The 16440-nt window shown below is 38.0% G+C and overlaps 2 protein-coding genes across 3 annotated transcripts; both read right to left on the reverse strand.

The window, feature by feature from the left end:
* Positions 1-143: 143 nt before the first annotated feature.
* Positions 144-2171, reverse strand: pyyb (peptide YYb). Its single transcript, XM_086064408.1, has 4 exons — positions 2094-2171; positions 1813-2003; positions 570-650; positions 144-232 (listed from the first exon to the last, which is right to left on the reverse strand). The coding sequence occupies exons 2-4, from the start codon at positions 1989-1991 to the stop codon at positions 208-210; spliced, it is 285 nt and encodes a 94-aa protein (XP_085920534.1). The 5' UTR covers positions 1992-2003; positions 2094-2171; the 3' UTR covers positions 144-207.
* Positions 2172-9001: 6830 nt separating this feature from the next.
* tut1 (terminal uridylyl transferase 1, U6 snRNA-specific) lies at positions 9002-16281 on the reverse strand. Of its 2 annotated transcripts, none has more exons than XM_086063630.1 (10): positions 16110-16281; positions 15249-15439; positions 14960-15166; positions 13926-14040; positions 13496-13620; positions 13197-13423; positions 12985-13094; positions 12234-12356; positions 11947-12039; positions 9002-11828 (listed from the first exon to the last, which is right to left on the reverse strand). In XM_086063630.1, exons 1-10 carry the CDS (start codon positions 16183-16185, stop codon positions 10735-10737), a joined length of 2361 nt encoding a protein of 786 aa, XP_085919756.1. In that variant the 5' UTR covers positions 16186-16281; the 3' UTR covers positions 9002-10734. The 2 variants fall into 2 exon arrangements, with proteins under 2 accessions (XP_085919756.1, XP_085919755.1); XM_086063629.1 differs by having other exon boundaries at positions 12234-12416.
* Between the last annotated feature and the right edge of the window lie 159 nt (positions 16282-16440).

A 16440-nucleotide genomic window follows, 5' to 3' on the forward strand; every position in this document is an offset into this window, starting at 1 on the left:
GCTTTATTGTAAAGTTATTCTCCTCATACAAATTATTTACATTGTTGGCCAGAAAACACAGAGGTGTACAAAGAGAAACACAAAACAGAGCAAGAAACATGCATGCATATCAAGAAATTGAAATTGATTATTTAGCTGTAGGTCGGCCCGCCAGGAAATCGCAGCGCTTTTGATTGTTGTTGGAGGGCGAGTCACGCATTGGGTCCATTACCACCCACTGTTATAGTCCAAACTGTAAAAAAAAAGTAATAAAAATATAGACATTTATTATTAAACATAAAAAAACAAAAATGCTAGCATAAAAGGTAGTTTATAAAACTGCACACATTGTAGCATCTGTCACATGAATGTCCTCTCTTCGTCCAATAAACATCTGAAAAGTGCATAGACTGTGGCTCCCCTTTCCCATATGCGAGGGCATTACAGGAATTACTATAAACTGTAAAAGTCATTTATAAAATGACGAGTTAAAAATCTGTAATGAACACCGTTTAAACAAAATTGGACTGAATTGAATTAGGATCATATTTGACGTCATTTACTGTATTATTTGAATCTTGATCTCTCACCGTGGCTCGGAGTCTTGACTTGGCTCCGCACCATACAGCAGCCACGCCATCGCCTGCTCAGGGGATGACCTCTTCCCATATCTGGACAAAAATCAAATGTATTACAGGATATACTTTAGTACAGTAGAGCATTTGCATTTTCTTCTTTCATTTGCTTGGTTCGGACAAGCTCGTCTGTCATCGTCTGTTTTCCTGAAATCGGGTAAAAGCTGCGTGACGTGACAAATCCAAGCTGTGTATTTACACAGCAGGAGAATAAACGATGCCACTAAATAACACCCTCAGTTCTTCTTTTTTATTTATTTATTGTGTACTGGTGTACTCGTGTGACCAGTTTTATTAACTTAGTTGGTGATGTAATAGTTTGGCAAAGCTGAAATATGAGATTAGGCACTTGGTCGGGGGAGCTGTTAACCTTTTAGACTGAGACACAAATTGGTCATGCGGCAGGCGCCAATATGAGAAAGCCAACATGCAATGTTAGTCAATAATACATCATGAGAGGGTCTTGTCACTCGAGCGTCACCCTTAACTCATTCACTGCCATTGACGGCTATAGACGTCAAAAATTCATTTGAACTATTGCTATTAGTTTCATATATTTTTTTCCACACTTTTGTTAACAGTATGAAAACCTAGACATTTTTTTATTGTACATTTAGAATATATATACAATTTGTGATTACTCTTGAGTTAACTAGTGAAGTCATGTGATGAATTACATTTAAAAAATGTAATCGCCCGATGCCCCTAATTAAAAAGAAAAAGAAAAACAATATTATTAAAAAATTAGGGCCGTCAGACGATTACATTTTTTAAATTGTAATTAATCGCATGACTTCAATAGTTAACTCATGATTAATCACAAATTTTATATCTGCTCTAAATGTACAATATTTTTTTTCTAGGTTTTCATTCTCTTGTTAACAAAAGTGGAAAAATATGTGATAGCAATTTTTGACGTCTATAGCCGTCAATGGCAGTTAATGAGTTAAAAGTAGAGGAACATAATGTAGTTGTTTTTGTTGGAGGAATTTGATTTCTCCCAATTGATTGCAGTAAAAATGAGATTTATCAACCTGGATTTTGTGTAGTCAAAACAAGGATGAATTTCATGCTTTTGATGGGTTGCTATTTTTTTCCTCAATTGAAATTTCAAATCCATTTTGGGGCGATATTTTACACTGATGATACCTTTTACTAAAAAAGTACAAACGTGATCATGCTGTGCGACAGTCCTCACCTCTGCCTGGTGATGAGGTTGACATAATGCCTGACAGCCGTCTGGTACTTAGCCCAGTCCTCCGGCGAGGCGTTGCTGCCGGGACTCTCGGGTTTGGGAGGGTAAGCGTCGGCCAAGCTGCTCCAAAACACCAACAAGCACAAAACCAGCGCGCCGATCATCATGCACGGTCTCAGCATGGTGGATGGACCCTTGAAGAGGAACAACACAATCCTGGCTCACACAATTGATTTGAAGATCCACATACACCATCATATCAAGATACTTATCCGACGACCTACTTGTTGAAGTCTTGTGTCGCTGGATGGTTGAAGATGAAGATGCTGGTGGCGCGGTGCTGGTGCCCTGACTTGCTCCTCTGGTCCGTTTGCCGGCTTTTATAGTGAGGCGGGCGTACCTGACGCGTGCTGCTGACTAACTCTAAACCACACCTCTCACTTTCCCGCTACTCCGGCAGCCAGGAAGAAAGTCACGCATCGGTGCATTACGCAGTGAGGAATCATCCGTTCATTAATACTATTCTGCTTATGGGTTGCACGTCATCATTTTTTGATTTTATTTTATTTTTTTAGCTACACAAGAGGCTCATTATTTTAGGAAAAGTTTTAGTGATAGTTATCTTTGTAAAGGCAAGTTTTTATAGTTGTAGTTTGTAGGATTACGTTTACAGACCACAATTGTTTTTTTTTTTTTCAGATGACGCACTTCCTGAATCTTAGTTGATCAGCAACCTAGTTTACATCAGCAATATTAAATATTTATTACAGCACTTAAGAAATGTGCCAGCGCACATATTTTACATTAGGAAAATCTCACAAAACATGATAGATGCGTATTTGCGGAGTCACATATTTGTAGATATTTGGGGGATCCTATCTTTGGTTATTCACTGGAAAATGTGCTTTTGTGTGCTCAGGTCAAAGATGGGACTATGTTGAAGTAAAGGGGAGGAGTTTCACTTTGACAGGCCCTTTATTCTTATAATGGTTAGCTTTTTTTATGTAAAAAAAATCTTTAAAAAAAATGCACAATTCTTGAACAAAAAAACGTCATGAACAGACTAATAATATAGTGCCATCAAAAACAAAAACACTTTTCCACTATATATATATATATATATAGTATATATATCTAAGTTTTGAAGAAAAAAAACATTCTTCAGAACAATTCACAATTTAATCTTGAAAAAAAAATAACAGAATGGGACTTTTTAATAATATTGTTTCACCACCCAAAAATAAAAAAAATAATTGTTTCTCAAAAATCTATGCCCTTATTCTTAGATTTTGGCTCTTTTTATTTGAATTTTTTTTATTAATTTTTTTTTACTTCAAGACCAATCTTGAGATATCTTGGTGCCTTGGAACTATGTTGAAGTAAAGGGAGGAGCTTCACTTTGACAGGCCTTTTATTCTAATAATAATTTCCCTTTATTATTAAAAAAAAAAAAATACTAACAATATATATTGTTTGAAAGATAGGAAGAAAAAAATAAAGATTCTTTAGAAAAAAAATCACAATTTATTCCTGAAAGAAAATAAAAACGGAATGGGACTTTCTAATAAAATTGCGCCACCCTAAATCTTGAAAATCCATGACTTTAATCTTAGATCATGCCTTTTTTATTTGGGGGAGGAAAAATCAATATTTTTTCAAGACCAAAACAAAATTCTTCTAAACAAACACACTTTAAAAGTAGTTCATTGCTGGCACACTGTGGCATCTGAAGGCACGATTTATCCTGAAATAATAATAATAATCTTGTCTCAATTTACTCACTCGGTGTGAAATCTGGGCCCGTTTTGTGCAATGCAAACATATTATTCTGCTGCATGAACAGCAATGGGTGGGTTCATTATACCTTCCGTCATCTATTGGACAAGCATGTAATGGTTTTGCCTGTCACTATAATAATAATAATAATAATAGATAGATAAACACATTTACAATATTTGTAGTAAATAATTTCCATCAGCACACTTAATTTTTCATCACTGATTGGTGAATATTTCTCATTTTTTCATACAAAAAATACAGTACTGATTTGTACTTGTTAAAATAAATAGGGTTCATTTGAGGGAGTTGTTTTGACTAATCTGTTCTGCAGACCAAACATATTAATCATAAGGAAGTATAAGGCCCAGTAGGATACATCAATTTATTATTGTAAACATATATACAGTACGAGTTGTGCACTAGACATATATAAATAAATTAGTTAAATCAACTAGATGTCTTTTCAAACGCTCAAAAGACCCGGCTGGCTTTAACCAGCACACACTCACGCTGAAAATCTCTCTCAGGTGGTCAGACTCGTCGATTATTATTTTTACGACCTTTGCAGGAGCTCCAGTTTATCTTAGATCTTCACAGTCTGTTGTTCAGGTTACGACGCCTGAAAAGCGAAGTCGCGCTTATCATTATGCGCGCGTTCGTCTGTTTGCATTCACAGCAAAGATGTTATTTGCTTTGCTTTTTTTTATTTTTATTGCTTGATCACTCGGTGACATTTTACGAGGTTTATTTGTCTAAGTGAGAAATATGTGCATGTTTAATTCAACATAAAGCTATTTTTCTGTTGCGTGAATGGCAACAGGAGGAAACAGGTTAATTGCACCTATCACTATATGCTACTGGCATAGATAGATGAACAAAGATATATAATTATTTGTATCATTTCATATTGCATTTATATTATCATACCATTTGGAGTAAAAGAATAATGATTTTCAGACCAATTAAGTGAAATTGGATAATATCCCGCGGCACTTTAGTGGTAATCACTGCAGTAGAGCTGATGAGACAAATGTGGTACACCTCTAATGGGATCCAACACAAAAGATGCCGTAAGAATTTAACCATTAGAAAGATATTAATGCTCACTGTTGATTGGCGCCATCAGAGGTATTACAATAACGTGTTAATTATTGTGTTAAGGAAAAATGATCAAATTGTGTATAAACAATTCATGAATTCGCTTCACATTGTGATTTTGCTACAAAACACCATTAAGACTCCACAATTTTCAATTAATATAGTTATTATGAGAAAAATAATTAACCGCGTTAGTCAAGTTAGTTTATTTTAGAGATGTCTGATACCACTTTTTTTTTTTTTTTTTTACTGGTAATTCATTGTCGTAAGGTTACAATTAGTATTATTAAGGCGGTCTTCATCTGCTGTATATTTCTGAGCATATTATTGGTATACACGTTGAAATATTTATTTCAAAATAACATCATAGATTAATTTCACAAAATGTTTTATATAACATAATAAAAACCTGTTTGAACAATTATATGCTTTTTTTTTTCACCCTTAGCAAAATTCCTTTCCCCTAGAAACTAACGACTTTGTTAGCAAATAGGCTACACTTATAGCTAATGTATTTTGGAACATCCATTTTACAAGATGCAGGTAACGCTACAAAACTAGCACATTATGGTTCACGCATGTCAACGATAATTGTTTTTAAAAATAGCATGTCAAATTATATTGTGTCGAGTCAGCTTCTTTCGTGGTTCATGTTGTCCTGGGGGGCTCCCCTGAGACGTGGTGACAGTCTGTTTATAGAATAATGAAGAAAAAAAACAAAAAGTGTTTTCTTTGGCGTGTCCCAAAGCCCTTGTCAAAAACACAATGTGATTTGGGCATGAATCTCAACTGGTGGCCTCTGTGGACCTCCTGCCGGCAATCAACAAGCAGTTAAAGCGTACACCACCGTGCCATAAAAGGCTGGAAGTGGATTCTAAGATTACGCATTGATTGCTCTGACCATCTCTCAGCAATTATTCCACCATCATTCAAAATATGATTTTGCCATTTAAAAAAAAAAAAGACCAATTGAAAGTGAAAATGGATTATTATTTTCTTTAGTTATGATAATTCTCCTTGAAGTAACGGGATGAGCATATTATGCTGTAACCGTTTCCAGGCTCTAACGGTGGCTTTTCCGGAACATTTTAATTCTACTCCAGTAATCAACATCTCAGCGTTGACTCTGCGGTGCTATAAAAGTCAATGGGAAGAAACAACGATGTGCACAGGACAAACTCATTAGCTGTCCAGATAAGAGGAAAGGGCTACAGTTGAGTTTTTCACAGGTCGCTAACGCTTAGTTAAAACCCTCCTGTGGAGAAGTGCTAATAGGAGGCAAACTTTACTTGATCACAAACAGTTACTTGACCAACTTTGCGATGTTTTGTCCGAAATTTGACCCTTTTCTTTGCCATCAAAGTTCCACTCCGAATTATATAAATATATATATATTAGGGGTGTAAATTGCCTAGTACCTGGCGATTCGATTCATATCACGATTCATAGGTCACGATTCGATTCCGATTAATCCCGATGCGAATCTATAAATTGATTATTGCGATTTATTTATTTTTACTCAAATTTAGAAAATACTCATCAGTAAACTTGTACATGTAGACTGTAAGATTTGTATGAAAATTTATTTATTTATCTGAAAATGCAGGCTTATAACTGAGCCACTGTATTTAACAAACAATCTGTTTCTTGTTTAAACAGCAATGAAATAAAATATTAAGGCTTAATGTGTGAATCATAACCCTAAGTAAGACATTTTGTTGAATATTCCCATAAACAAATGTGTTTAAAAATCGATTCGGTCGCATTTCGAATCGATTCGAGAATTGCGCGCTGTAATATCGCGATATATTGCAGAATCGATTTTTTCTAACACCCCTAATATATATATATATATATATGCACTACTTGCGCAGTTTACACACGCAGGTGTACAGCATAAGTGCAATCTCCTGGGAGAAAATCCGACTCCTTCCTGTCAAACGCGCGGAAAAGGGGAAATGATGTGTTTTTATTCAGTCTTATCTCTGTCAGTGAGCCACTAATACGAACAGAGTGCTTTTCAGTCAGCCATGTGGAACCCCAGATATGATACGAGGAGAAAAATAAACCATGGTCACAATATAGATATAAAATGTTGAAAAAATGTGAATTTGAATTGGAAATAGTGTACTGTACTTATTGCGGTGGTTTTCTACGCTACATTTAACATTAGCTTAGCTTATTTGTTAGCATGTGTTCTCCATTTTCTACCATCATTTTTTTCTTGTTTGGGGTAACACTACTTGATTAGCTAGTCCTCATCTTTCTTTAGCGATATTTGTCAGAAATGTATCTTATTTGTCCCCATGGATGCGAGGATTGGTGACTTAGGTGCAACTAGCTTAGCACCTAGCATTACCCCAAGAGTTCCTGAGCAGCGGGGAACACAGGGAGGATGGGTGACCTTTCAAATGGGACGCACTGTTTTTTTGTCTTTAGTTAGTGAAAAAAAGTGGTGCTGGCAACTCTGTTGTCAGACATGTTTGAAGCTATTTTCACAGTGGAAAATATGACATCAATAAGAGATTCCTCGGTAGACAGTAGGCTAACAACGAACTACGCAGTCTCTGTATAGTCTGTTTGTTTGGTGGTTTCATCTCACAGTACAATGAGACACTAAATGAGATTATTATTTTTTTTAATGGTGTATGTCAAACAGCATTTTTAACGGCCACAATTTGAAAATGTTTCCCTTCGTACACTGTCTTGGGCTCCGTACAGCCACGTCTGTTTACTGGGGTCATAGCAAGACTAACTGCTAAGTCATGCCCATATACGTGGTCTAAATGGATACTCCGAGCGTCACCGTGGAGCAACCGCTGGGAAAAGCTTGTCATATTTCCCTGGGCGAGTATGTTATGGACACTTGGCTATTTACTGGCATAAGCAAAGTGTCTGTACACGTCAGTTGTTTTCCCAAATAGCAGCGTCTCATGCGATCCTGCCGTCCCAAGAGGAGTGTGGCTACTCAAGCCTGCCCCCTCACTAAGAACCATTTGTCTTTGCTGGAAAGCAGAGCGGGCCAATTACAGCGGCGGGCCCGACGTACTGATGCTTTTATGAGCTGGCCGGCAGCTTCAGGTAACTCTGATGGATGACACAGGTGACAGGCCTTAAGAGGCTTCAGGAAAAAAAAGGTTGATGATTTGATTTGGTGGGCGGTTCTCAATTTCGCTAGTCAGGACACCATTTATGGTTTAGAGAGTATTTAAACTTAACATTTTTATGATCACAGTAGTTATCACTATTTGTGGATGACTCAAAAACAGTGAATCTACTTATTTGTGGTTTCTATTCATGTTTGTACGCTTTCTTTACTGCCCTAAGATGCCACAAGATAGCGCCAAAGCTATGACGAATAGGAAAAATGTAATTCATGTCAGAGAATTGTGCTAAAGTGATAACCTCGACGGATCTAAAATCTTTAGACGTCAGGTAGGGGCTAAGTCCAGCTCAGGTCATAAGCCAAAGACGCAAACCAATTTTGGCCTACAACGAGATTGAAAGTAGTTAGAAAGCCTTATATTTGGAACACAAAAACTGTCTCGACAGGACAGAATAATATGCCTCAAATCTACCCAATTAATCCAAAGGATATGATCAGAGAGGATAGGTTAGACTTTCATTCATTCCAATCAGCAAATCGATTCATTCGGATTGAAATTCAATGACTTTTTTAATGGATCAGCTTTGGTGGTTAATATCTACTTCCTTGTTTTGGGCCACCTGTAACAAACACTCAAAGAGTTTGGTATCAATCACTTTGACTCGGTCTGGCTTAGAGGTGCGAGTGTGTAGGATTGGTCGTATATCAATAGTGGCTTTAAAGAAACACAAAGAAAGGTAATATCATAGTAGCCGGAAGCAGCAGAGCGGAAAAGCGGACAGTTAACCATTGCCTGAGAGAGATCGACAGGAAAAATATTGATAATTTATGAAGCTTTTTTCCCCCCAAATCAAATAATTTAAAACCCATTTTTAAGGGTAGTGTTTGTATATATAATATTTAAGTAGTGACAGTGCTTCAACCCTATTTAGATTTTTTTTTTCACCAATGTAAATAACAGCATCCGTTTCCTTTCAACGCTGCATGTCTGCACTTTGGTAAAAGTGAGATGAATGACATTAATCAGTACGGTGGAGGTCTGGGCATCCCACACCCGCAGCAATAAAAACGCCTGCCTGTGTAAGTAATTACTCTCATTTGTCTGTGTTGCATGAGCGGCCGAGCTCATTGGCCCTGGCAGAGCCTGTCCACACAATGCAAAAGTAGTAATCATCGACCAATCAGCGGCTTTATAAAGTCAGACATCACTAATACCTCACACATGTTTAATTATTTTTGAGACTGCTTCACATTAGATTTCCCTTCAGAGCCATCATGATTAGAGAGAATTACTTCTATCAAAAAAAAATGCACAATAAAAAATAAAAAATTAAAAATCAAGCCACCTCTCAAACTTAACCGTTGGCTAAACAAGGAAATGCAAAACTGTATCAACAAATGTTGACAATTTAAGTAAATAAAACATCCTGGCAACTCGCACATAAACCGATGGTGTAAAATGTACAATCTCTTCGACTGTCCATTGCTTTTCAGTTTTGTTTTGTTAATAGGAGAAAAAAAAAAGTGTTAAAGTGCCGTTCAAGCTGTAAAAAGGTAAGACAGTAATCTCCCATCCATCGCGCGGGTTATGTTCTAGAACAACTTCGCAATCAGTGGGGAAAAAAATAGAAATTATATATATATATATATATATATATATATATATATACACACCCTATTTAATTACTTTCTAGTCATGTTTTTGTAGCAAGGTCTTTAAACGCACAAACACATTTAAACACATATATTGTGAGAAAGAGCGCAAGAGCAATGGAGAAGACAAAAAGATCATACAAACAGTTAGGGCTGGGTATCAATTCTAATTTCCTCAATCGATTCAATTTTGATTCACAAGAGTTCATTTTGATTTCCATTTTTCCTGATTCAATTTGATTCGCTCCTATTCGATCCCACGTTGAATAATTATGGAACATCACAACTTTAAATATTAAGGACATAATGAAAACTCTACAAACATAAATTCCCAATTAAATGTTGAAGAGGCAGTAACTGTTTAAATTACATTGACATCAGCAAGGATGAGATGAAAAATATTTTCATAATTCAAATTCAATAATTGTAAATATAAACTAAAAAGATTCAGATTTGTCGTCAGGTTTTTCACAAATGTAAGAAAACACTTAAATGCATGTGAACAGTCAATTTCAAGAAAACAGTAAGATACAAAAAATGTGGCCTTTAAAATTTAAATTTTCTTATGATTTTTGGGGGACAACAGATATTAAAATTATTGATTCACGGTTTTATGAATCAATATCAGGCTTGAAACGGAAAATCAATTTGATATTGATTATTCTTTTTTTTTTTACCCAGCCTAAACTGTATATTGTATACAGAAAACAAACTCACTTTTCCCAAACTTATCAACTTACAATATACATAAGTGTACAAAATTATGTACATTTAAAATTAACTTACAGCCCGTCACTTTCACTTTCTGTAGGCTTAAAAAGCAGGATTACAGCAGATGACGTCAATAGTTCTCAATTACAAAATTCTATTTTAATTACTCTTTCAAATTTAAAGAGAAAAAAAAGAGACCACCACACCAGTGACCAAGAGACCAGTGGTGAGCGCGAGTGCATTTACACCCAATATAAGCGTTAGACCATAATAAAATTATATCCAGTATATATGTGAAATTGTGGGACTGCGAGTCTGGAAACGGCTATGGAGGCGGGGTTTACTGTCGTGCATTTTAGGTCAATCCTGAAATTTGACGCGAAAGCCCAATATCGCTTTTTGTGAGTAGTGTATATGAATAATGGCCAGTCAAGGAGTGAGTATGTTTGTAGTAGACACCTTACAACATAGGTATAGACGACTAGCCGATACACACAATGCTCCTCGAAGCCCCATTCTGAATGTTCAATCTGCAGTTGTGACTCAAAACAAAAACTTAATTAGGTTGGCCTATTATTTTATCCGCCACCTGCTTCTTTCTCCAGCAGCGACTCCACCATCTTGGGTAGGAATACTTCTAGGAAATGACCAAAGTCCTGAAAAGCTCCAGCCCTGTCGCTGCACGGCTCCAACATCAACTCGACCTTTGTGCTCTCTGTCCCACCCAACATGTGTGGCTGAACCTTGATCTCCAGCGGTTCCTTGAGCTCCTCTTCTTTCTCAACGATGTGATCTGTGACTTGGGCCTCGAGCTCCATGCAGCTGCCTTCGGGCCGCATGTCCGTGTCCTTGATTAGCTCACGCCTTACTTTCCTCCTGCCGGCCCACACGGCGTGTTTTTGCACCCACAGCCAGTGTGGGGGCTCCTGCTTGACCCTTTTGGACATCCTGGGCTTTTTGCCTTGAGGGGAGACGGACGTGTCGCTGCCAGCAGAGAGACGCCGCTTAACGCCCATGGCGTTGGTTGGGGACCCCACGCTATCGTTTGCTGACGTGTCGAGTGAGCCCGAGCTGGTGTCCATTTCCGCAGATACTTCGGCGGCCGACTCCTCGGAAACGCCGAAACCCGAGGAGAACGCGAGGTCGCATCTGAGAACACTTTGAAACACTCGCTCCAAGGAAGTGCACACCTTCTCAAACCACACCGACCGGAAATCGTCTCCGGCCGCGTGCAGCTGACTGCGGACGGCTTCGGGGAGCGAGGAAGGTTTGAAAGGAATGCTGATGTTCAGCTCGTCCGATTTGGTTTGCGCGACTCCGCCGTTGGGGGTGAATAAACGCACCAGCCCCCACGACTTCCCCTTGGTGGACTTGCGCCGGTACTGGAGGCTGCGGCAGTACTTCTCGGCCTCCTGGCACGCCTTCTGGAAGCATCTCTGGGAGCGCTCATTCAGGTTCCCTGCCACGTTGTGGGAAAGCTCAAAGGGGTCCAAAACATTGAGGGGGCCCAGCTTAGGTCCATCCTGATGGGGCTTGGTGTTTTTTTCCTCCTCGTTATCTTTGTGACAAAGGAAGTCTGTGATTGGGATTGCACGCCCCTCCCTCAGAGAGATGACACTACTTGGAAAATCAAACTCGGCGTAAAAGGAGAAGAAACCAGCCAAAAGGGTGCCTGGTAGAAAAAACGGAATTCATTTTCAAGATGAGCCATTTTGAAAATGTATCTAATGCTATTGTCCCACCCCCCAATATTGCAATTTAAAGTCACTGGCATAGAAAAAATGACTTACATAGACCTTGGGTGTTTCCACTAGGGGGCACCGCAATGGGCTGACTGGGGAAGGTGCAGTTCCATCCCTCAATCACACACTCCTCCTCCTCACCTGAAAAAGGTCAACAAGCACAATTACCTTTATGCAGAAACATTTGCAAGTATATTAGTTGAAAATATTGTATTAGTATTGTATTGTTTACATACTGAAACAGACAAGTACAGTACTCTCAACTACAACTATCCTGCATTTAGGTAACATCACCATGATTAGCTCACTATTTTACAGGGAGAATCAACACTTACAGGCCATGTCTTTCAAGCGGTCCACGGTGAGGAGAACGGGCGGATCACAATTTTGCAGGAAGAAGATGACGAGCAGGGTCAGGGCATAGTTGTTGAGCAGTGGACCGGCACCACTCGGGTTACCTTTGTGTTGCAACACAGATAACACGCCACTGTGTATTTGACAGGCTGGAAGTGGATTTTCTGCAGGGTCCATCCAAATTGTGTGTTTCTTTTATGTAAAATACATTTTACTTTACTGGAGTAATACATGATCAGCAAGGTCAAATAAGACTGACTGTAATAATGTTCTTCAGCTAAGAACAATTCTCAGTTGGACTTTAAATTTCATTGTAGTCTGTACTTTTCACTTCCAAAATGAGAATATTGTACTTTTTATGAATGCTATAAATCAGGGATGGGCAAAGGTTTGTGCTCAAGGGCTACAATTGCTTTTTAAAACTGGACAGATGGACCATAGCATTCATTGGCTATCGTTATTAGGTAAAAAAACAGTTAAAAATGTTTTAACATTTTTTTAAAGTATGAAACGTTTCAAAAAATGTAAATGATTAATTTTAAGGGGAACTTTTTTTAGGTATCTAAATTAATGAAAATGTAACTGAAAGTAAAGAAGTGAGGTTCTACTGACATCTGCTGGCCGAAACATGAAACAACATACAACCGAAACAAAATATATTATAACATAATAATAATAATCCAATAATCTATTTATAATCCACTAAGAATTCTCACTGAATTAAAATTTTACCTGCCAGTTGGTTCTGTTTGGCCCAATAGCGTATTGTGTACACCAGAGGCCTCAGTCTGTCTTCGATCCCTGAACACAGCTGAAGGAAGCGGGTGTTCCTTACCGCCAGTCTGATTACGGAAAAACAGTTTTAAAATAAATAAATAAATTAAATAAATAAATAAATAAAGAGTATGAAACAAAAAAAAATAAGGATAATAATCCAAATCAACCTGTTATTAATCGTGATGTCCCCCTGCAAGTTGAGCTCACGGTGATGAAATTTGACCACGGGAAGGCGGGCACTGCTGACCACGTGGACTTTGTGCACGCTGGGGACGCAGCGCCTCAAGATGGCCGCCACCAGGTCCAGAATCTCGGCGGGCGAGGCTGTGGCCAGGTCGATGTCCGACAGGATGGAGTCCTCGGAGCGGCCGTCGTCTGACGTGCACTCAGCTGCCTGAGGTTAAAAGGAAGCCAAATCATTCCAAAGTGGAAAATGCACACCGAGCTCATTTCGATAAAGTCGAACCTCTGATGTATGCTTGGCACGGGCCTGGAAGACTTTTGTGTTCTCCAAGTCCAGAACCAAGTCCAGGTCGCATGAATGAATACCAAACGTGTTGACGGATGAGCCGAATGGCAGAATTTGGCTGTCTGTGGGTTACACATGGCAGGAAAGAACGTTTGAATAATACATGTATCGTTTATTCTTGACTGTTTACTTTTTTTTGGCAGGATATTTTGTTGTTGTTGAAAGCCCCAACACTATGCAGCTAGCAAATCATGTTGTGTTCAGGTGTTAAATAATTCAAGACAAACAAATCACCCTGGCATGTTGGCTCATCAATATCAGTATTAGCTAGCTTAGTAGCATTTTCACACAATAATAAACAAATAAAAGGATTTTTTTGTTTGCCAATTAAAAATGTAAAGAAGAATGATGTATGGATTGTGCATACCTGGGAAAAACTCCACAAAGACCTCCTGTAAGAGTTGCACCAGCAAGTTCCGGGCCTCCTTCTCTGCATCTCCAAGGTGGAAGCGGTTCTCAATGTACTCCATCTGAGCATTAACCTGAAGGAAACCACACAAGACATTTTATACCAGTGGCAAACTCCGACATTTTTCAGCCTTATTACCGCGTGGCTGTCATAACTTCCCGTTCCATTTAAAATGTGCATATGTCTTCTGTAAAAGCAATTAGCGAATTGTGCTTTGTTTAGTTCATAGAAATACACGAATAAGCCATGGATGACAAAATGATTAAAAAATGCTTGCTCAAAAAAATAATTTTCTATATAAGGAATTTGTAAAACTTAGAACAAAGAAAGCAGACTATTAATATAAGAATTATAAAACTAAATTAATTAGTATTTTGAGATATAGCAAGAAAATATATTATAGTAAACTGCTGCAGTATAATAAGAAAATTATCAAAATAACCTGGAAATCATAAAAAAAGAAAAAATGAATAGAAATGATCCACGTTACTTATCTCTAAATAATGATATCATCATCGGGGAAGACAAACCGACTCCATTCAACCTTCAAGCACCACTGATGGGGTAAACATTAATATTGTAAATAGTAATGTACATTCAAATTTTGTAAGCGAAACCGATAAAGCAGAAATAAATATTGTTTACAAATTCACAAACGAAAAATCCACTGATTGGAATGGATAAGACATGTCGTTGATAAAAAAAAAACATTGATTGTATTATTAATCCTTTAGTTTATATTTGCAATCAGTCTCTAATGGTGATTAAATTCCCCAAATCAATGAAAATAGCTAAAGTCATACCAATTTATAAATCAGTTGACAAGTATTTGCTTTCCAATTATAGGCCTATAATTGGCGCAGAAATGAAAAACGTTTGCTTCTGCCTACACCCTTTCGGTTGTATATTCATGTATGGATTTTGTTTTTTGTTTGTTTTTGACCATGTTGAATTTTTAATTTGCCGAATAAATTTTCATTCACTTTACTTACAGATGGCAGCTGACAGAGCTGGGGTTTTAAGTGGTCCAGAACTTGCTGCAGATTCTGTAGCTCATATGTCTTTTTGGGGATGTACTTGAATTCCTTCTTCTCGCGGGGCTTGACACGGAGCTTGAGGCCTTTCATTTTGTGCTCGATGCAAGACAGGGCCGCCTGAATGCTTTCTGTCTCACTGAAATGCACAATGGCAAACACACCCTGGAAATACAGAGGGACACAAAAATGCAGGATTTAAGGAAAAACAATTCAACTCACAGCATATTAAATACAGTCCCCTCACCTTGTCTTTGTCCATGATAACGTCGGAAATGGTCCCAAATTGCTGGAAGTAGTCAGCCAGGTCAGCCTGTGAGATGTCCGGTTTGATGCCACTGACGAACACGCTGTGCTGCTCCTGGGTCTTCCTGGTGGTTCGCACATTGCTTAACGTTTGGTGCTTTCGCCCTTTGACGTGCTGATCCACACTTGACTCTAAAGCAGATCACGAGCAGGAACCATAGGAAGAAATACAGAGAAACTCAGCTAACATGCAATGCAATTTGTTTGGGGATAATATTGCTATATCTGTGACGGGTTATCCCCCAAAAAAATTCTGTTGTGTGTCGTACATTTGATACCTAAAATGAGGATTTAAAGCTACCGCAAATAAAAACCCACACGCACTATAAAAAAATGCATCATTAAGCAATATCTGCAGGAGTTCAGAATCAATATTTATCTAATAACATGAGAATAATTGTTTTGTCATCTTACTCCTAGCTCAGCTTGATGTGACCAATCAATCAGATGACCAAAAAATGTTGGGTTTTGGAGGCAATTTGAAATCTGATTGGGTAAAGAAGCCGTCCCACTGTTAAAATTGTCTTAGGTTAATAATAATAAATTCTGCCTATAAGTACAAATAATATTGTTTCGTTTCATTGTGGAAATGTTTATTAATGTGGTTGTCACACCATAATTAAGACATTTCCATTTGTTACTTCATTTAGCTAGAGCTCAATCGAGTTGATTGCAATTACGAACTATACTGTTACATGCATGTGTACCATTTGGCCTTTATGATACACTTGCATATTTACAGTTTAGACTCTGCTGTGTAAAAAGTTAGCGACTACACACAAAGCTTAGTGGCGTTGCTTACGGTTTGGTAAGTTGGCGTCGCACAAGACACAGCGAAAACCTCTCGGCGTTGTTTTTATGTCGCTTTCGGATTCCATGACGGCAAGAAAAGTGAATTAAATGAGTTAATACAAAAAAGCTAACGAAAGGAAACCACCGTCCATGCGCCTCTTAAATCTCCCTCCAACGTGAACCAAACGTTGGTTCCGGGTGTACCTAAAAAATGCTTCCGGGCTGTTCCAGTTACGAGTTCAAAGTTCCGTGAATAAAATTAATAAAGCAATACCAAAGACAAATAAAACACAGCTTTTTAAACATAAATACATTGTGTGGCTTGTACTGTAAGAAAATTC

Source organism: Leptonotus elevatus, chromosome 20 (assembly GCF_054856555.1).
Source record: "Leptonotus elevatus isolate MCC_2025b chromosome 20, RoL_Lele_1.0, whole genome shotgun sequence".
NCBI classification, from domain to species: Eukaryota; Metazoa; Chordata; class Actinopteri; order Syngnathiformes; family Syngnathidae; genus Leptonotus; species Leptonotus elevatus.